The sequence below is a fragment of the Entelurus aequoreus genome, linkage group LG05 (genome assembly GCF_033978785.1).
Source record: "Entelurus aequoreus isolate RoL-2023_Sb linkage group LG05, RoL_Eaeq_v1.1, whole genome shotgun sequence".
Lineage (NCBI taxonomy): Eukaryota > Metazoa > Chordata > Actinopteri > Syngnathiformes > Syngnathidae > Entelurus > Entelurus aequoreus.
This window is the reverse complement of record NC_084735.1, coordinates 86174591-86197125: the sequence shown is the minus strand read 5'-3', so window position 1 is coordinate 86197125 and position 22535 is coordinate 86174591. Positions and strand designations below refer to the sequence as shown.

The 22535-nt window shown below is 43.5% G+C and overlaps 1 protein-coding gene across 5 annotated transcripts in view; it reads right to left on the bottom strand.

Moving 5' to 3' along the window:
* The window catches only part of LOC133651197 (trichohyalin-like), a 33054-nt gene extending 11204 nt beyond the window's left edge, over positions 1-21850 (bottom strand). For 2 of the 5 annotated variants that reach the window (XM_062049216.1, XM_062049218.1), the window contains exons 1-13: positions 21634-21850; positions 21452-21561; positions 21299-21370; positions 10653-11015; positions 10471-10536; positions 10144-10398; positions 9934-10075; positions 9619-9735; positions 7267-9552; positions 4892-5077; positions 4548-4820; positions 1488-1590; positions 1274-1428 (exon numbers count right to left, since the gene is read on the bottom strand). In XM_062049216.1, coding sequence (XP_061905200.1) covers positions 1274-1428; positions 1488-1590; positions 4548-4820; positions 4892-5077; positions 7267-9552; positions 9619-9735; positions 9934-10075; positions 10144-10398; positions 10471-10536; positions 10653-11015; positions 21299-21370; positions 21452-21551 — 4118 coding nt within the window. In that variant the 5' untranslated portion in view covers positions 21552-21561; positions 21634-21850. The remainder of the gene's footprint in view (positions 1-1273; positions 1429-1487; positions 1591-4547; positions 4821-4891; positions 5078-7266; positions 9553-9618; positions 9736-9933; positions 10076-10143; positions 10399-10470; positions 10537-10652; positions 11016-21298; positions 21371-21451; positions 21562-21633) is intronic. The other 3 variants (XM_062049217.1, XM_062049219.1, XM_062049220.1) reach the window with 3 other exon arrangements.
* Positions 21851-22535: the final 685 nt, after the last annotated feature.

Below are 22535 nucleotides of genomic sequence, written 5' to 3'. Positions count from 1 at the left end.
ACCACTAACCACAGTCATAAAACTTGGAACTTTACATATGCTAACTGCTAGCATGCTATTTTTTGTTGTTGTAACTGTTTTTGCTAATTTGTTAACTGTTTACCACAAAGTCATAAAACTCTGTACTTCACATATGCTAAGTGTTAGCATGCTAACTTTCCCCCTCAATGTATCGACTGTTTACCATTTACCTTTTTTTTTTCAAAATTTTGCAACTGTTTACCACACAGTCATAAAACCTGGAACTTTATATATGCTAAATTTTTTGTTGCTAATTTTGCAACCATATACCACAGTCATAAAACTTGGAACTTTACATATGCTAACTGCGCCCCTGATAACTTTTTTTTGTTACTAATTTTGCAACCATTTACCACCGTCACAAAACTTGGTACTTTAAATATGCTAACTGGTAGCATGCTAACTTTTTTTTGTTGCTAATTTTGCAACCATTTACCACAGTCATAAAACTTGGAACTTTACATATGCTAACAGATAGCATGCTAACTGTTTTTGCTAATTTGTTAACCGTTTACCACGAAGTCATAAAACTTGGTACTTTACATATGCTAAGTGTTAGCATGCTAACTTTCCCCCTCAATGTATTGACTGTTTACCATTTACCTTTTTTTTCTCTCCAAATTTTGCAACTGTTTACCACACAGTCATAAAATGTGGTACTTTATATATGCTAACTATTTTTTTGTTGCAAATTTTGCAACCATATACCACAGTCATAAAACTTGGAACTTTACATATGCTAACTGCTAGCATGGTAACTTTTTTTGTTGCTAATTTTGCAACCACTAACCACAGTCTTAAAACTTGGAACTTTACATATACTAACTCTGCCCCTGCTAACTTTTTTTTGTTACTAATTTTGCAACCATTTACTACCGTCACAAAACTTGGTACTTTACATATGCTAACTGGTAGCATGCTAACTTGTTTTTGTTGCTAATTTTGCAACCATTTACCACAGTCATAAAACTTGGTACTTTACATGTGCTAACTATTTTTTGTTGCTAATTTTGCAACCACTAACCACAGTCTTAAAACTTGGAACTTTACATATGCTAACTGCGCCCCTGCTAACTAACTTTTGTTACTAATTTTGCAACCATTTACCACCGTCACAAAACTTGGTACTTTACATATGCTAACTGGTAGCATGCTAACTTGTTTTTGTTGCTAATTTTGCAACCATTTACCACAGTCATAAAACTTGGAACTTTACATATGCTAACTGCTAGCATGCTTGACAGACACGCACACATACATGAGGTCGGGGTGGAAGTGGTGCAGGATGGCGCAGAAGGCCAAGCCGTTCCTCCAGGAAGTGCTGAAGTTGGTGACTCTGACCCCGGCGTAGTCGGCCGTGACCTCCTGACACCACCTCAGCAGCAACTGGCTGGGGGTCACCAGGTCCTGAGGGAGGTCAAAGGTCAGCTTTGTGGAGCGCACGCCATCTTTACGTGGTCATTTACCTCGCCGCCGTTGTCGTCCTTCCCATCAGCCTCCTCTCTGATTGGTGTGCTACCAGACTGACTTGACACGCCATCAGGGGGGGCGCCCCATTGGTCACGTGACCTACGAGGAGACGCAGATGTTACGTGTGTGTGTGTGTGTGCGCTAGGGGGCTAGCAGGTATGACCCGCAGGGTGATATGATGCGTCTAATGCAGCCATCCTCGGATAGCATAGTTGCATGCCTGTCTGCTGCTTGCTTCCTCTCGCTTCCAGGATCTGCCGCTGGCTAGCTGATCAAGAACCAAGCGATGGAAAAGCAGAATGCATAAGTCTTTCCTCGCCAGTACATAGCCTCTCCGTCACCAAGACCCTTGCTGTGCCTCCTCATGGCAGTGTGCCTTGCGGGATCAGGCAAAACAGCATGGGATCCCCCCCAGGGATGGATAGCTTAGCCTCCATCCAGGCTACCACCATCCGACTGACCAGTGCCTACTGGCAAACCTCTTGGTTATAGGCTACGGGAGAAAACCCCTAACGAAAAATCTGTGATGAGGACCCGCATTAGGCAGTCCTCTGCAAGACCATGCGGCAGAAGGTCGTCATGAGCTCTTCGTGCCACTGGAGGACGCCACATGGGGCCAAGACAAAACAGTGTGGGTAGAGACTGCGCACTTCTACCACCGCTTAAATCAATTCACTGCGCAGGTGTTTTGCTCCTCCTGGAAGTCCGCCCCCAACTGAAGAAAACACCACCAAACAAGAGACTCAACTGTGAAGCATTCAAATCCAAGCACTCTGTAGACCAGCTCAGAGCACAGCTTGCAGAAAATGTGTCTGCAATCCCTGATACCCACCTGGACCCTGACATCAACACCTGCCGGAACTCCCTAAGGACTGCCATCCATCAGGCAGCAGAGGAGTCCCTTGGGTACACCCGGCATAAACATCAGGACTGGTTTGACAACAGTGCACCGGATATGCATACACTTCTCCAGGCAAAACACAAAGCCCATGCTGCTTACCTGGCCAACCCACAATCCATCACACTAGAGATTTGACTCTCCTCCCTCAGAACCATGGAAAATGACTGGTGGATCAAGAAAGCCAGCGAGATCCAACTCTATGCTGACACCAACAATTCCCATGGATTCAAATCCATTTATGGTCCACAGAGAAAAAACATAACCCCAGTCAGATTGGCAGACGGATTCACCCTCTATAAGGACACCCCCCCGATCCTTAATAGATGGGCTGAACATTTCAACACTCTCCTTAACTCCGAAAATCCCTCTGACCAGGACATTTTCACCAATTTCCCAACCACTCCCCCTGTCGACCACCTGGACTCCCCGCCTACCTTTGCTGAAGTCCGAAAAGCCATCAAGGGCCTAAAAAACAACAAAAGCCCAGGCCCTGACGGTATCCCAGCTGGGGTGCTGAAGCTTGGTGGCTATCTCCTCACTCGTCGGCTCCACCAACTGATTGACTCCATCTGGTCCTCTGAAGCCATCCCCCAGGAATGGCAAGCATACTGCTATAATAACCATCTTTGAGAGGAAAGGTGACAAAGTGGAAACAGCAGAGGAATTTCCCTGATCTCGGTTGGTGGGAAAGTTCTTGCCCGGGTCATGCTCTCTCGCTTAGTGACTCACATCTCTGAGAACATCCTGCCTGAATCACAGTGTGGATTCAGAAGAGTTTGCAGTACTAGTGACATGATCTTTGTAGCCAGGCCGGTACAAGAAAAGTGCCGGGAACACCACCAGGATCTGTACATCGCCTTCATCGACCTGTCCAAGGCATTTGACACCGTAAACCGGAATCTCCTCTGGGACTTACTGGGAAGGCTGGGGATTCCGCCGAAGTTCCTCAACATCCTGAGACAACTACATGATGGAATGCGAGCCTGTGTCCGCATTGGAGGCCAGCAATCCCCCTCTTTTAATGTGAAAGTCGGGGTGAGGCAGGGGTGTGTCCTAGCCCCCGTCATATTCAACCTCTTCCTCTCAGCAGTCACTCTCCTCTCACACAAAGCTCTGGGAACCACAAATGGCATCCACATACAGTTCCAGCTGGACAGCAGTCTCTTCAACATCTGGCGCCTCCAGGCCTTCACAAAAGATACAAAACAACAGATCCTAGAACTTCAGTATGCTGACGATTGTGCTCTCCTTGCCCAGGACTCAAGGTCAACATTTCAAAAACACAGATCATTGGGCAACACTCTACCCACCAGTCAGAAGAGCCTGTCTTCAACATTGATGGCCAGCAGCTCACCATCGTTCCACATTTCACCTACCTCGGAAGCATCCTGTCCCCCACCTGTAACATCGATAATGACATCCGGGTCCGTGTTGGGTTAGCGTCTGCTGCCTTCGGTAGGCTCAAAACCAGGGTTTTCCTGAACAGAAACCTGAGAGTTTCCACCAAAGCAGCTGTTTACAAAGCAGTTTGTCTGTCCACACTGCTATACGGCTCGGAAGCCTGGGCCCCTTACCAAAGGCACGTCAGAATCCTGGAGAGATACCACATCCGCTGCCTGCAACGGATTCTGGGTCTGACCTGGGAGGACAGGGTCCCACATGTGGATATCTATGACCGGACCCAAACACCCAGCATCCAAGTGTTCCTTGCGCAAAGACATCTGCGCTGGGTGGGGCATGTAATCCGCATGCCCGCCCAGAGCCTCCCCCGACAGATCCTCTACGGCCAACTCCAGGAAAGCTGTAGGGCTCCTGGGGGTCAGCGGAAACGCTACAAGGACCACATAAAAACCCTCCTGTCCAGCCTTCCGCACTGGAAGTCTTGGCTGCTGATCGCCACACCTGGCGCGACTGCAGTCACGCCGGCATTGCTCATCTCCAGGAGCAGACCACTGAGAGGAGAAAACATCAACGTATACAGCGACATCAGCGCTGCAGGGGCCCCCCCTCTCAAGCGTGGACTACATCTGCCCCACATGGGGCAAACCATGCGGGTCGCGCGATGGCCCGCATGCAATGGCATATACCAAACCCCCCTCAATAGCACATTACTGGAGCAACATGTTTGTGCGCCAAGGACTTAATGGCCGCTTACACGTCCTCTTCCCGCCTCCGCTTTGGCGACTCCTCGCCATTCGCCGGGATGTCTGACTCCGCCTCCAGGACGTCATGGTGGATCTCTCCTGGGGCAGGAACCAGGCGCTTCCTGGTGACCGGGGACGTGTCAAAGGTCATCACGTGGATTTTAGCCAATAGGAGACGCTCCTCCTCCTCCACAGGGCAGAGGTCAGGACTTTCTTCTTCCCCTTCGGAAATGGTGGCCATCCCGACGCCACTTTCACCATGGTCGCCATGGCGGACTGCAGGTCTGCCGGGAAAAGAACTCTTTAGAATCTTTATTGTTTTCACTTCCCTTCCACACACAAGTTACACACTCACCCTACTGACTCCTCCTCTTCCTCCTTCCTCTGTGGTCCCGCCCCCTTTGCTGTCCCCTCCCCCATCCTCCACGGGTTGTCCCCCTCCTCTGCAGTCTTTGGTGGCGCCTTGTGGTCCAGCTGGGAGGAGTCTCCTTGGAAGGTGGGAGGCGGGGCCTTGGCTACGATTGGCTGTTCGACACTTTCCCTGTCAAAGAGAAAGGATGAGACAAGCAAAGAGACATGAGGACATGAAAACATGAAGAAATGAAGACATGAAGATCTATGGACATGAAGAATTTAGGATATTAGGTCATGAGGACTTGAAGAAATGAGGACATCAAAACATGACAAAATGAAGACATGAGTACATGAGGGCATGAGAACATGAAAACATTAATACATGAAAATTTTAAGACATGAGTACTTGAGAACATGAGACTACGAGGGCATGAGAAGATGAAGACATTAATACATCAAAAAATTAAGACATGAGACCATGAGGGCATGAGAACATGAAGACATTAATACATCAAAAAATTAAGACATGAGACCATGAGGGCATGAGAACATGTAGACATTAATACATGAAGAAATGAAGACATGAGACCATGAGAACATGAAGACAATAATACACGAAGAAATGAAGACATGAGACAATGAGGGATGATAACATGAAGACATTAATACATGAAGAAATGAAGACACAAGGACATGAGACTATGAGGGCATGAGGACATAAAGACATTAATACATGGAAGAAATGAAGACATGAGACCATGAGGGCATGAGAACATGAATACATTAATACATGAAGAAATGAAGACACAAGGACATGAGACTATGAGGGCATGAGGACATAAAGACATTAATACATGGAAGAAATGAAGACATGAGACCATGAATACATTAATACATGAAAAAATGAGTACATGAGAACTTGAGGGCATGCGAAAATGAAAACATTATCACATGAAGAAATGAAGACACGAGAACATGAGGGCATGAGAAGATGAATAAATTATTGCATGAAGAACGGAGGACATGACAACATGAGGGCACGAGAAGATGAATACATGAATACAGGACGACATGAGAACATGAGGGCATGAGAAGATGAATACATAAATACATGAAGAAACAAAGACACAGGGACATGAGAACATGAGGGCATGAGAAGGTGAAGACATTAATACATGAAGAAACGAAGACACAGGGACATGAGAACATGAGGGCATTAGAAGGTGAAGACATTAATACATGAAGAAACAAAGACACAGGGACATGAGGACTTGAAGACATTATTACATGACAAAATGAAGACATGAGAACATGAGAGCATGAGAACATGAAGACATTGTTACATGAAAAAACGAAGACAGAGGGACATGAGAACATGAAGACATTATTACATGACAAAATGAAGACATGAGAACATGAGAGCATGAGAAGATGAAGACATTGTTACATGAAGAAACGAAGACACAGGGACACGAGGACATGAAGGCATGAGAAGATGAAGTCATTATTACATGACGAAATGAAGACATGAGAACAAGAGCATGAGAAGATGAAGACATTAATAGATAAATAATTTAAGATACAGGGACATGACAACATGAAGACAATGCATGAAAAAAATAAGACATGAGTACATGAGGGTATGAGGACTTGAAGAAATTAATGCATGAAACAAATAAGACATGAGGTTATGAGGACATGAATGCATGAAACAAATAAGACATTAGGTTATGAGGACATGAATGCATGACTGCATGAAACAAATAAGACATTAGGTTATGAGGACATGAAGACATGACTGCATGAAACAAATAAGACATTAGGTTATGAGGACATGAATGCATGACTGCATGAAACAAATAAGACATTAGGTTATGAGGACATGAATGCATGACTGCATGAAACAAATAAGACATTAGGTTATGAGGACATGAAGACATGAATGCATGAAACAAATAAGACATTAGGTTATGAGGACATGAATGCATGACTGCATGAAACAAATAAGACATTAGGTTATGAGGACATGAAGACATGACTGCATGAAACAAATAAGACATTAGGTTATGAGGACATGAAGACATGAATGCATGAAAAAAAAAGACATGAGCACTTCAGGTTATGAGGACATGTAGTTCCACCCTCTGCACACCCGGATAGTATTTCTGCATCTAGAAGGTTCCAAAGTGGACTTGGACCAGGGGTCATGACTAATGTAGGCGAGTGCACGTGGTGGAAGGTGGTGTGCACGTGGTGGAAGGTGGTGTGCACGTGGTGGAAGGTGGTGTGCACGTGGTGGAAGGTGGTGTGCAGGTGGTGTAAGGTGGTGTGTATGAGACAGCACATACTGTGTATGACCACTGAGTCCACACTCACCTCTGATGGAGTGACTTGCTCTCTGCTGATTGGCTGAGACTTGAAGGTGTCATGCAGCTTTTGTCCAGCAGATGGGGACATTTCCACTTCTCCTCCTGCTGCCTCTTTATGTCTTCTTCTCTTCTTTTCACCTCCTTTCTTCTCTTCTCCATCTCTTCTTCTTCTTCTCTCTTCCTCCTTTCCTCCTCCTTTTCCTTCTGTTCTTTTTCCTCCTTGAGCTTCTTCCACCTCTCCACCTCATCATTCCGTTTCCTCTCCTCTTCCTCTGTTTTCTTTCTCTCATCATCCATCCTTTTTTGTTCCTCTTCCTCCTTTTTCTTTACCTCCTCTTCTTTCTTTTTCTCCTCTTGTAGCTTTTTCCTTTTTTCCTCATCCTTCCTCCTCTCCTCTTCTTCCTGTTTCTTTCTCTCCTCCTCATTCCTCTTCTTTTCCTCCTTAATCTTTCTTTCTTCTTCCTTTTTCTTCCTCTCCTCTTCCCCTCTCTTTCTGTCATCATCCTTCCTCTTTCTTTCCTCTTCCTCCTTTTTCTTTACCTCATCTTCTTTCTTTTTCTCCTCTTCTAGCTTTTTCCTTCTTTCCTCATCCTTCCTCCTCTCCTCTTCTTCCTGTTTCTTTCTCTGCTCCTCATTCCTCTTTCTCTCTTCCTCAATTTTTTTCTTCTTCTCCTCTTCCTTCTTTCTCTCCACTACCTCCTTCTTTCTCTCCTGTTCCTCCTTTTTCCTCGTCTCATCTTCTTCCTTCCTCTTTCTCTCCTCTTCCTCTCTTTTCATCTTCTTCTCCTCCTCCTCCAGTCGGTCTTTCTCCTGCCTCTTCTTTTCCTCCTTTTCCTTTCTCTCCTCTTCATCCGTTTTCTTCCTCAACTTTTCCTTTTGTTCTTTTTCCTCTTCTAGCTTGTTCCTCCTCTCCACCTCATCCCCCCTCTTTCTCTCCTCTTCCTTCTTTTTCTTTCTCTCCTCTTCCTCCTTTTTCTTCTGTTCTTTTTCCTCTTCTAGCTTCTTCCACCTCTCCACCTCATCCTTCCTTTTTCTCTCCTCTTCCTCCTTCCTCTTTCTTTCCTCTTCTAGCTTTTTCCTTCTTTCCTCATCCTTTCTCCTCTCCTCTTCTTCCTGTTTCTTTCTCTCCTCCTCATTCCTCTTCTTCTCCTTTTCCTCCTTAATCTCTCTCTCTTCCTTCTTTTTCTTCCTCTCCTCTTCGTCTTTTTTCTTTCTCTCCTCTTCCTCCTTCTTCCTCTTCTCATCTTCCTCCTTCCTCTTTCTCTCCTCTTCCTCCTTTTTCATCTTCTCCTCCAGCCGGTCTTTCTCCTGCCTCTTCTTTTCCTCAATTTCCTTTCTCTCCTCTTCCTCCTTTTTCTTCCTCTCATTTTCCTTTTGTTCTTTTTCCTCTTCTAGCTTCTTCCACCTCTCCACCTTATCCTTCTGTTTTCTCTCCTCTCCCTCCTTCCTCTTTCTTTCCTCTTCTAGCTTCTTCCTTCTTTCCTCATCCTTCCTCTTCTCTTCTTCCTGTTTCTTTCTCTCCTCCTCATTCCTCTTCCTCTCCTTTTCCTCCTTAATTTTTCTCTCTTCCTCCTTTTTCTTCCTCTCCTCCTCCTCCTCCTTTTTCCTCTTCTTCTCCTCCTCCAGCCGGTCTGTCTCCTGCCTCCTCTTTTCCTCCTTGACTCTCTGCTGCTCCGCTTCATCTTTCCTCTTCCTCTCCTCCTCCTCCTTGTTCTTCCTCACCTCCTCTGCCCTCTTTCCCGCCTCCTCCTCTTTTCTCCTCTGCTCCATCTCCTCTCGTTCCTTCTCTCTCTCTCTCTTTCTCACCTCCTCTTCGTGTCTCCTCCTTTCTTCTTGTCTTTTCTCCTCTTCCTCTTCCTTCTCTCTCCTCTCCTCCTCGCTCCTTCTCTTCGCATCTTCTTCCTTCCTTTTATTACTCTCTTCCTCCTCCTTTTTCCTTGTCTCCGCCCTCCTCGCTTTCTCCTCCTCTAATCTGTGGACCCCCTTCGGCTCTTCATCTCTGCTCCACCTCTCTTGTTGTCGTTCCTCCTTGTCTTTCCATTTCTGCTGCTCCTTCTCTTTCTGCACCAACGTGCTCCTCCTCCTCCTGCGGTCCTCCTCTTCTCGCATGATGTTCCATTCCTCCAGGAGTCGGTCTTGCTCGCGCCTCCTCCTCTCCTTCAGCTTCCTGGCCTCCTCCTGCTCCTTCAAGAGTCTCCTCTTCTCCTCCTCCACCAGCCTCCTCCTCTCCTGCTCACGTCGCTTCCTCTCCTCTTCTTGCTCGCCCAAGGTGGAGCGGTGGTGAGCGAGGAGGCTGCGGAGGAGGAGAAGGAACAGATTCAGTCTTTTTTGCTCCTGCGGCCCGAGGAGAAGAACTCACCTCGTGCCTCCTTTTGATTGCTTGGCAGTGGAGGAGGGCGGCTGGGGGGCGGAGCTCTCGCAAAAGGGCCACGGAGGAGGCGGGGCTACTATAGTCTCAGATTGGGGAGGGGCAGGACTGGGGAAGTCACATGCAAGGTCACATGTAAGGAGCACAGGAGGAAGCAAACCACTCTTCAGCAGGGGGCGGAGCCAAAAGCACACAGCTAGCACGCGCTAACGCAAGTTAGCACAGCTGCTAATCATTGAGAAAATACATATCGTGTGTGTGTGTGTGTGTGTGTGTGTGTGTGTGTGTGTAGGGGTGAGACCTCACCTGGCCTCCCCTGCCACCTTGCCATGCTGTGCTGTGATTGGTGGGTTGGATGCTGTGATGTCATCGGCAGGCGTGGCCAGAGTGGTTTCCTTGGCAACAGGTGCTGCGGTCTTCTCGGCTTGGTGGAGTGGGGGCGTGGCCTCTGTGTGCAGCACGACATGACAAACGTGTGAAGAGGTTTGGCTAAACGCTGATTGGACGCTCGTGTACCTGTGGGCGGGGCCCTGAGCTGAGAGGACGAGCGGGGCGGCGAGGAACGCGGGAGGGCGGGGCGAAGAGTCGGGGCGGCGGGCTCACAGAGGGCGTCGAGGTCAGGGCGACTCAACAGGGGCACCGGGAGGACGTCACCAGCGACGGGAGGGGCTTCAGAGGCAGTCGCCGCGAGAGGCGGGGCCTCGGTGCTGAAGGGCGAGGGGGAGGGAGGGCGGGGGTCCGACTTGACAACTTGAGCTGCGAAAACATGGGCTGGCAGACACAACAAAGATGGCCGACAGTCATTGAAACGCTTTCAATACAGCAAGAAGTCACCTGACCCACCCGACGCGGCGCTGGCGGCGTGTGACGTCTGGTCCCCCGGGGGGCGCCGCTGAGTCGAGACAGCCGCTGAGGGAGGAGAAAAAGAAACGCTAGCGTGCGCGCTCAGTATCACCCGTGCATGCCCCGCCCCCCCCCAATCAAGATGACAGCCAATGAACATGAAGACGCCGCCGCCGTGTTACCTTTTCCAGAGTCTGACTGGAAGATTCTGGGCAGAGGCGGAGGAAGGTGAGTGGGCGGGGCTTGAGGGTTAGCAGGAGGGATGAGGGTGAGCGCGAAGGAGGATGTGCATGTGTCGGGGGGGGAGAGGTCAGAGGGCACGTGCGCTTTGGCGCCACCTGTCCAGCTGAAGAACTTCTTTGGCGGGGGCGGGCCTTCATGTGAGGGGGCGGAGTTGGCAGGTGGCTCAACAGGTGGAGGCGAAGACTCGTCAACAATGTCGGCGGCTCCTAACGGAGGGCTCGTTTTTGGCCACTGGGGCGGAGCGGGGGCGGCGCCAATAAGGCGTGGGTCGCCCGGAGGCGAGGGGCGGGGCTGTCGGAACGCTTGGTGGACGCACAGAAGACGCAGACGGACGACAGAAAGAGAGGAAATGAGATGAAAATGAGAAACGCTGAGATTTATGAGGACGTTAGCGTCGCCATGACAACAAGACGCCCTCTAGGGCTACCTTCACACACAGAGATCTAGACCAGGGGTGTCCAAAGTGCAGCTTTTTTTTTTTTTTTGGCCAATTTTGCAGGTATACATGCCAGCTTCGAATATTTTGTTACTTGACGAATGATACCTGCTAGGGCTGGGAATCTTGGGGTGTCCCACGATTCGATTCAGAATCGATTTTTTTTTTTTCAATTCAACACGATTCTCGATTCAAAAACGATTTTTTTTTTTAAATGTTTTTTTTATGAAAACAATACACAACAATACCATAACAATGCAATACAATTTCAAAACAAAACCCGACCCAGCAACATTCAGAACTGCAATAAACAGAGCAATTGAGGAGACACAAACATGACACGGAACAATCTAAAAGTAGTCAGACAAAAATGTTGTTGGATTGATTAATTTAAAAAAAAAAAAAAAAAAAAAAAAAAAAAAAAAAAAAAAAATCGATTTTTTAAAAATGAGAATCGATTCTGAATCGCACAACGTGAGAATCGCGATTCGAATTCGAATCGATTTTTCCCCACACCCCTGATACCTGCTGTTGGCATGTTAACGTTAGTAAGCTAGGTTTTATTTTTTTTTTATTTTTTTTTTTTAGCTAATTTTGTAGGTATCCACAGGATTTTTTTGGCCAATTTTGCAGGTATACATGCCAGCTTTAAATATTTTGTTACTTGACGAATGATACCTGCTAGGGCTGGGAATCTTTGGGTGTCCCACGATTCGATTCAGAATCGATTTTTTTTTTTCAATTCAACACGATTCTCGATTCAAAAACGATTTTTTTTTTATTTTTTTTTTTTTAAATGTTTTTTTTATGAAAACAATACACAACAATACCATAATAATGCAATACAATTTCAAAACAAAACCCGACCCAGCAACATTCAGAATAGCAATAAACAGAGCAATTGAGGAGACACAAACATGACACGGAACAATCTAAAAGTAGTCAGACAAAAATGTTGTTGGATTGATTAATTTAAAAAAAAAAAATAAAATTAAAATTTTTTTAAAAAAATCGATTTTTTAAAAATGAGAATCGATTCTGAATCGCACAACGTGAGAATCGCGATTCGAAATCGAATCGATTTTTTCCCCACACCCCTGATACCTGCTGTTGGCATGTTAACGTTAGTAAGCTAGGTTTTTTTTTTTTTTTTTTTTTTTTTTTTAGCTAATTTTGTAGGTATCCACAGGATTTTTTTGGCCAATTTTGCAGGTATACATGCCAGCTTTAAATATTTTGTTACTTGACGAATGATACCTGCTAGGGCTGGGAATCTTTGGGTGTCCCACGATTCGATTCAAAATCGATTCTTGGGGTCACGATTCGATTCAGAATCGTTTTTTTTTTTTCAATTCAACACGATTCTCGATTCAAAAACGATTTTTTATTTTTATTTTATTTTTTTTTAATGTTTTTTTTATGAAAACAATACACAACAATACCATAACAATGCAATACAATTTCAAAACAAAACCCGACCCAGCAACACTCAGAACTGCAATAAACAGAGCAATTGAGGAGACACAAACATGACACGGAACAATCTAAAAGTAGTCAGACAAAAATGTTGTTGGATTGATTAATTTAAAAAATTAAAAAAAATATTTTTTTATTTATTTTTTTTAAATATTTTTAAAAAAATAAAAAATAAATCGATTTTTTAAAAATGAGAATCGATTCTGAATCGCACAACGTGAGAATCGCGATTCGAATTCGAATCGATTTTTAAAAAAAAAAAAAAAAAAAAAAAAAATAAAAAATAAATCGATTTTTTAAAAATGAGAATCGATTCTGAATCGCACAACGTGAGAATCGCGATTCGATTTCGAATCGATTTTTTCCCACACCCCTGATACCTGCTGTTGGCATGTTAACGTTAGTAAGCTAGGTTTTTTTTTTTTTTTTTTTAGCTAATTTTGTAGGTATCCACAGGGCCGTAACTAGGATTTGACAAATCCGAGGTGGTCCAAGGGGAGCTTTGAAAGGCTGAAATCACGTGACTCACCTTGAACAACACAATGCATTTCCAGAATAACAAAAGCTGTCATTGAGGTAGAAGTAGTGGTGTCACGATACCAACATTTTGGTACCGGTACCAAAATGTATTTAAAAACTTTTCGTTACTTTTCTATATAAAGGGGCACCACAAAAAATGGCATTATTGGCTTTATGTTAACAAAAAATCTTAAGGTACATTACACATATGTTTCTTATTGCAAGTTTCTCCTTAAATAAAATAGTGAACATACTAGACAACTTGTCTTTTATTAGTAAGTAAACAAACAAAGGCTCCTAATTTAGCTGCTGACATACGCAGTAACATATTGTGTCATTTTCCATTCTATTATTTTGTCAAAATTATTATGGCTGAAGTGGTAGAAAATGAATTATTAATCCACTTGTTCATTTACTGTTAATATCTGCTTACTTTCTATTTTAACATGTTCTATCTTCACTTCTGTTCAAATGTAATAATCACTTATTCTTCTGTTGTTTGCATACTTTACATTAGTTTTGGATGATACCACACATTTAGGTATCAATCCGATACCAAGTAGTTACAGGATCATACATTGGTCATATTCAAAGTCCTCATGTGTCCAGGGACGTATTTACTGAGTTTATAGATATAATAAAAGCAATTAAAAAATACAAAAGAAGATGTTGTGATGCCAAAAAATATTGATGTTATCAGTGTTTCCCATAAACTGCCAAGATACCTGTGGCGGTGGGGGCGTGGCTATGGGCGTGGTCACCATGACATCATTGAGTAATTTGCATAATTTACTACAATGATTTGATTTTCTCTAAAAAGGCTCAAAAAATGTATACTTACTAATTAATAATAACAGTTTTGTTTTAAACGTCCATCCATCCATCCATTTTACAATATAATTACAACACTTTATGTACATATTTATATACAGATTTGAACAATAAGTTATTCACTGAAATATATTTATTAATTGTGGTTCTTACAAAAAAATATATCTTATAAAATATAAAAGCTAAAATGTCTCTTAAAGCTCTGCCCCTTTAATTAGTGCATACTAAATAATTTCACTTTAGCCTACTACTACAAGCATATTATTTACCAGCAACATAAAGTGAAACAGGTGTCCTGCCACAGTCAGTAACAAATAAACAGAAAACAGTAGTGGTGGTAGATAGACACAGAGCTTCATCAAACATCTGATCCACTGAACAAAGACCTCCAAAAATCTTGAACTTTAGACTGCCATCAGTTTTACTCCCTACACTTAACCATGTGTTTCCTACTGCCTGCAGACTTTGCACCCTTTGTTATATACACATTTTGTGTTTCTAATATAAATACATTTAATAAAGTCAAAATACAAATAAGGCAACAAGAGAAGTATCCTACACTTCTCTTTTGTAAAGTAAATCTGAACAGCCGATATGGGCATCTACATCAACTATATGATTTGCCTGAGAAGCTGGAGAGGACAAAAAAAATAAAAAATAAAAATTTATTTTTTTATTTATTTGTGGCGGACGTAATTCTTTCGTGGCGGGCCGCCCCAAATAAATGAATGTGTGGGAAACCCTGCTATACTAGAACCGGTATACTGTCCAACCCTAGGTAGAACTATCATGTGTTATATTATCAGGGCTATTCAACTACATAACAAAGAGGGCGGCGGTTTCAAGAGCCCAAGGACTCAGGGGTCGGACATCGAAATGTAGACGTTTCTTTAGAAAGTTGTCTCCGCGGGTTATATTCTTTTGAACCTGCGTTTACTTAATTGCAAAATAAACCCATACGGCTTTCACACAGCACGGTCAATAAATTCACTATCCTGCCCCCGCTGCTCGATTCCGGCGTGCGCAACTAGACAGATAGTTAACACAATGAAGAAACAGAAGCTCCAGAAGTTTTGTCGCGGTTCACGTTTGTTGGAATAATAGTTTGTAAGTTATCACAAAAGAAACGTTGCATTACATTATGTTCCTGATAAGAAGATAAAAGGTTGCCTTCGAGGCCTACCAAGAGGAAGAAGGCTGGTAAAACTCCACTGTGACTTCAACGCGGACAGATGGCAGGATCTGCTCAACTTCCAGAGGAACTCTTTTGAAGTATTTTACCTTTAACTCTATGTTATTATTAATAATTAATGATATTTACACTTAATTGAACGGTTGAAAAGAGGAGAAAACACGAAAAAAAAGACAATTAAATTTTGAAACATAGTTTATCTTCAATTTCGAATCTTTAAAATTTTAAATTCAACCGAAAAAAAGAAGACAAAAACTTAAAAAAATAATTTATGGAACATCATTAGTAATTTTTCCTGATTAAGATTAATTTTTAGAATTTTGATGACATGTTTGAAATAGGTTAAAATCCAATCTGCACTTTGTTAGAATATATAACAAATTGGACCAAGCTATATTTCTAACAAAGACAAATCATTATTTCTTCTAGATTTTCCAGAACAAACATTTTAAAAGAAATTCAAAAGACCTTGAAATAAGATTTAAATTTGATTCTACAGATTTTTTAGATTTGCCAGAATAATTTTTTTGAATTTTAATCATAACAAGTTTGAAGAAATATTTCACAAATATTCTTCGTCGAAAAAACAGAAGCTAAAATGAAGAATTAAATTACAATTTATTCATTATTCTTTACAATAATAAAAAATTTTTTTACTTGAACATTGATTTAAATTGTCAGGAAAGAAGACGAAGGAATTTAAAAGGTAAAAAGGTATATGTGTTTCAAAATCCTAAAATCATTTTTAAGGTTGTATTTTTTCTCTAAATTTGTCTTTCTGAAAGTTATAAGAAGCAAAGTAAAAAAATTAATGAATTTATTTAAACAAGTGAAGACCAAGTCTTTCAAATATTTTCTTGGATTTTCAAATTCTATTTGAGTTTTGTCTCTCTTAGAATTAAAAATGTCGGGCAAAGCGAGACCAGCTTGCTAGTAAATAAATACAATTTAAAAAAATAGAGGCAGCTCACTGGTAAGTGCTGCTATTTGAGCTATTTTTAGAACAGGCCAGCGGGCTACTCATCTGGTCCTTACGGGCTACCTGGTGCCCGCGGGCACCGCGTTGGTGACCCCTGCTGTAGAGGGTACAGTGTCGACATGATATCTCCTCAATTGAGTCCAAATTTAATTCTGTCTCTGTTTGATTCCTTGCCTTCTTGTCTTGTTTTTAATAGATGTCACAGTGTTTGAACCGGACATTCTCTTGGTCCTTCGAGCCGGATCCAACACGTTTGACGATTCCAGCATGAATGACTGAAACCAGACAGACCTTGGCATCCAAATCCTGATTGAGGAACTGCCTTCTTCATTTCGGGCTGGAATTGAAAAACTGACGGAAATCCGAGGACAAGAGGAAGGAGCGCAGAGAGCAGTGAGTCCAAATTTAATTCTGTCTCTGTTTGATTCCTTGCCTTTTTGTCTTGTTTAATAGATGTCAGTGTTTGAACCTGACAACGTTTTATTTCTTTACATGTCTTCCTGCATTTAAAGTTTGTAAGACTGAAAATATAAACATTGCAAAAAGTATAACGTCCATTTGTATATGACATAAATAAAACAGAAGATTAGAAATGTATCAGCACCTCCAAGTCCGAATCCATGGTTCTCGCCCGGAAAAGGGTGGAGTGCCATCTCCGGGTTGCGGAGGAGATCCTGCCCCAAGTGGAGGAGTTCAAGTACCTCGGAGTCTTGTTCATGAGTGAGGGAAGAGTGGATGGTGAGATCGACAGGCGGATCGGTGCGGCGTCTTCAGTAATGCGGACGCTGTATCGATCCGTTGTGGTGAAGAAGGAGCTGAGCCGGAAGGCAAAGCTCTCAATTTACCGTTCGATCTACGTTCCCATCCTCACCTATGGTCATGAGCTTTGGGTTATGACCCAAAGGACAAGATCACGGGTACAAGCGGCCGAAATGAGTTTCCTCCGCCGGGTGGCGGGTCTCTCCCTTAGAGATAGGGTGAGAAGCTCTGTCATCCGGGGGGAGCTCAAAGTAAAGCCGCTGCTCCTCCACATCGAGAGGAGCCAGATGAGGTGGTTCGGGCATCTGGTCAGGATGCCACCCGAACGCCTCCCTAGGGAGGTGTTTAGGGCACGTCCGACCGGTAGGAGGCCACGGGGAAGACCCAGGACACGTTGGGAAGACTATGTCTCCCGGCTGGCCTGGGAACGCCTCGGGATCCCCCCGGGAGGAGCTGGACGAAGTGGCTGGGGAGAGGGAAGTCTGGGCTTCTCTGCTTAGGCTGCTGCCCCCGCGACCCGACCTCGGATAAGCGGAAGCAGATGGATGGATGGATGGATGGATGGATGGACTTCTACAGCAAACAGCACGATTGAACCAAAGGTTACCATGAATTGATTTACGTGGACCCCGACTTAAACCAGTTGAAAAACTTATTGGGGTGTTACCATTTAGTGGTCAATTGTACGGAATGTGTACTGTACTGTGCAATCTACTAATACAAGTTTCAATCAATCAATCAATCAGGTGGAGCTTTATCGCCCTCTATTGGTCAAATTCAGCGCTACATGTATTAAACGAGCTTTGATCGCCAGAGCAGCCAAAAATGGCATGACCACGAATACAAAAGAGATCGCAAAGTCAGCAATTTCATAAATATCCATATTTTGTTGTCCAGTCGTCGTTAAAAGTCTGATTTTTGCAATTTATTTAGATTGTTTTGCTTCAGTTTAAAAGACCAGACATATTTGACAATCCACATGATTTTGGAACAGTCCACTTTTTTTTTTTCATTGAAATGCTGAAGTTTAGCGTATTAAACAATTTTACCTAACATTTTAAAAACCTTGCTAGAATTTCAACTACCACAAGGATTTGAACCCAAGACCTCCTGCTTTGCAACATGAGTACTAATGTGGTGCGCCACAAGAACCACTAAAAGTACAGGGGGGGGGGGGGGGGGATTTGTCCTCATATTCTTAACAAGACCAGGAACACATTTTACATGAAGCGCATTGTCGATCAAATATTTACATGAGACATGTATATATCGCGAAGCCCCGCCCTGTTCTGTTCTGTTCTGTTCTTAGGGCGGGGCGGGCTTGAGAACCTGACTGACATGACAGCTGCATTATACCGACAGCGTTTCACACCCGGCAGGCACAAGACAGTAAAACATTGTTGAAAAACTTGTTGAATTAGGTCCTGACGTTGAGCAACTCAAACATAACGTTGAAACAACGTGCTTTTTGACGACGTTTAGTCAATGTTGACTTCTGATGTTGGTTTGACCATTGAATTTTGGTCATTTCCCAACCAATATTCTACGACACAAATACGACGTTGAAACAACATGCTTTTTGACGACGTTTAATCAATGTTGGGTTCTGACGTTGATTTGATCATTGAAATTTGGTCATTTCCCAACCAATATTCTACAACACAAATACAACGTTGAAACATGCTTTTTGACGACATTTATTCAATGTCAGGTTGTGATGTTAATTTAAACCATCGAATTTTGGTCATTTCCCAACCAATATTCTATGACACAAATACAACGTTGAAACAACATGCTTTTTGACGACGTTTAATCAATGTTGGGTTGTGATGTTAATTTAAACCGTTGAATTTTGGTCATTTCCCAACCAACATTCTACAACACAAATACAACGTTGAAACAACGTGCTTTTTGACGACGTTTAATCAATGTTTCAATGTTGGGTTGTGATGTTGGTTTGACCATTGAATTTTGGTCATTTCCCAACCAATATTCTACGACACAAATACAACGTTGAAACAACATGCTTTTTGACGACGTTTAATCAATGTTGGGTTCTGATGTTCATTTGACCGTTGAATTTTGGTCATTTTCCTACCAATATACTACACAAATACAACGTTGAAACAACATGCTTTTTGACGACGTTTAATCAATGTTGGGTTCTGACGTTGGTTTGACCATTGAAATTTGGTCATTTCCCAACCAATATTCTACAACACAAATACAACGTTGAAACAACATGCTTTTTGACAACGTTTAATCAATGTTGGGTTCTGATGTTCATTTGACCATTGAAATTTGGTCATTTCCCAACCAATATTCTACTACACAAATACAACGTTGAAACATGCTTATTGACGACGTTTATTCAATGTCGGGCTCTGACGTTGTTTTGACATTGTAATTTGGTCATTTTCCTACCAATATTCTACAACACAAATACAACGTTGAAACAACCTGCTTTTTGACGACGTTTATTCAATGTCAGGTTGTGACGTTGATTTAAACCATAAAATTTTGGTCATTTCCCAACCAATATTCTACAACACAAATACAACGTTGAAACAACATGCTTTTTGACGACGTTTAATCAATGTTGGGTTCTGATGTTCATTTGACCATTGAAATTTGGTCATTTCCCAACCAATATTCTACAACACAAATACAACGTTGAAACAACATGCTTTTTGACGACGTTTAATCAATGTTGGGTTCTGATGTTCATTTGACCATTGAAATTTGGTCATTTCCCAACCAATATTCTACAACACAAATACAACGTTGAAACAACGTGCTTTTTGACGACGTTTAATCAATGTTGGGTTCAAATGTTGGTTTGACCATTGAAATTTGGTCATTTCCCAAACAATATTCTGCGACACAAATACAACGTTGAAACAACCTGCTTTTTGACGACGTTTATTCAATGTCAGGTTGTGACGTTGATTTAAACCATCAAATTTTGGTCATTTCCCAACCAATATTCTATGACACAAATACAACGTTGAAACAACGTGCTTTTTGACGACGTTTAATCAATGTTGGGTTCTGATGTACAGTATAACATGTGGCCGGGCTGGCACGCTGTTTGTAAATGCTATAGGGGACAATTAATGCGCAGTGCCATTAGGGAACGCCCTTGATTAAGTCATTAGAGTGAAAATAGGATAATACTTGCCCTGGGAGATTTCTAGGAGAGGCAGTCTCCTGGGAAAATCGGGGGGGTCGTTAAGTATACTGGGAAAACTGGGAGGGTCGGCAAGTATGCAGCTGAGCCGCATCAGAGTGGTCAAAGAGCCGCATGCGGCTCCGGAGCCGCGGGTTGCCGACCCCTGTTCTAGTTATATTGCGGCTTAGCAACCACAAAGGAACACAAACTAATGCGATCTTTTGTCCTCTCCTTCCGTTTAGTTCCGCTCTCAAACACTACTAATATAGTCGAGAAAACAGGAAGTTTCCCCAAACAAATCAAAAGTTCAAACATTTTACAAAGTGATCACTGCAGACACAAGCATTGTCCCATTGTATATCGCAAGAGAGTGATATTTTTAAAGAGCCATTTCCTTCGACGCCGACTTCATTACCTTTATGACCGACTTCTTTCTGGGTCTCTGCGAAAGCTCTTATCCATCCCTCTGTTTGAACGACAACACCCAGGAACAGAACCGCCATTTTCTGCTCAAACTCCACGCTCACTGACTCGTTTTGCGCTGCTTGACCGTCGAGTGAATTAAGCCGCGAAGAAGAAAAACGGACGCTAAACGTAAGCATAGCACTGTTAGCATGCTAGCTTTCTAAACTTGTTTTGCTCATATTCCTTGCTAATTGTATGCTAACTGTTAGCATTTCAGTTTGGCTTTGGCATTCCCAGGAAATTTCTAAGGAAAAATGAATAGAGATGTCCGATAATGTTAATATTGTAGCGTCCCGGAAGAGTTCATACTGCAAGGGATTCTGGGTATTTGTTCTGTTGCGTTTACGTTGTGTTACGGTGCGGATGTTCTCCCGAAATGTGTTTGTCATTCTTGTTTGGTGTGGCTTCACAGTGTGGCGCATATTTGTAACAGTGTTAAAGCTGTTTAAACGGCCACCCTCAGTGTGCCTGTATGGCTGTTGACCAAGTATGCCTTGCATTAATTCGTGATGATAACAGCCGGTAGATATTACCGATAATTTCCGATATTACATTTTAAAGCATTTATCGGCCGATAATATCAGCCCGATATTATCGGACATCCCTAAAAATTAATCATCTTCGAAATAAATCTTTATATTGTAGTAGTTTTGAGGGTGAAAACTAGCAAAATGGCCGCCGCATCCTTTGATTTGTTGGTTAGTTGGACACTCCTGATGTAGACTTTACAAGGAGGTGGACTCCATAGATAGATACCTGGCAAGGTGTCAGCGGGCTCAGGCGGAGGGGGGGCGGGGCGATTGGGACGCGTGAGAGTGCGTGGAACGACTGCATTGGCCAGAGGGCAGAAAGAGGCGGGACATAAGACAAAAGGAAGACGGGGGGCGGGAACGGGAAGTCGATTCTCACCCGCCGCCTTGGCGTCGTCGCCGTCCTCGTCGCTCTCGTTGAAATCGTCCATGTTGGCCACGTCGGGTTTGATGCTCATCAGGCTGGCGAGGCTCTGCATGTCCTCGTCTCTGCACACACGGTAACGGTTAGCGCCCCGGTTAAGCGCCGCCGCCACCGCCCGCCCGCCGCCCTTAACTCACGTGGCTTTCCCCTCGCGGACGAATATGCACGACAGCGACAACCTGAGCGACGCCTCCACCACCTTGACGGAGAGCGGCTTCAGGCGCAGGTTCAGGTCCGTCTGGGTCGGCGTGAGACTGGCGAAGTTCTTCAGGTTGACGCCGGCCGACGCCAGCACCTTGCGGTGGCCTTTGCTCTCCTGCGGGCGACACCACACCTTCCATTCTAGAGGCTAACCTTTCCTGTGATAAAATGGCAACCAAGGTAATCAAAAACGTCAACCAACGAACAAGATTTCTCTACAGAATTTCCTCTCCGGTCAACAAAAGCACCTTGAGGATTCTGGCGGGAACTCTCGTTCAACCCTTTTTCCATTACGCATGCACCTCCTGGTACCCTAGCACCTCCAAAACCCTCAAATCTAGACTCCAAACATCTCAGAACAAGCTAGTCAGGTTACTTCTAGACCTCCACCCCAGATCCCACCTCACTCCTACCCACTTCTCTAAAGTGGGCTGGCTCAAGGTGGAGGACAGAGTTAAACAACTTGCACTGAGCCTAGTCTATAAAATCTGCTACACCTCCCTGATACCGAAGTACATGTCAAACTACTTCCTTAACGTAAATGACCGCCATAACCACAACACCAGGGGGAGCTCCACTAACCACGTTAAACCCAGATTCCCAACTAACAAAGGTCTTAACTCATTCTCTTTCTATGCCACATCAATGTGGAATGCGCTCCCAACAGGTATAAAAGAAAGGGCATCTCTATCCTCCTTCAAAACCGCACTAAAAGTTCACCTCCAGGCAGCTACAACCCTAAACTAACACCCTCCCCGGATTGCTAATCATCAAATGTAAACAATCAAATGCAGACGCAGACGCAGACTCTCTCTCTCTCTCTCTCTCTCTCTCTCTC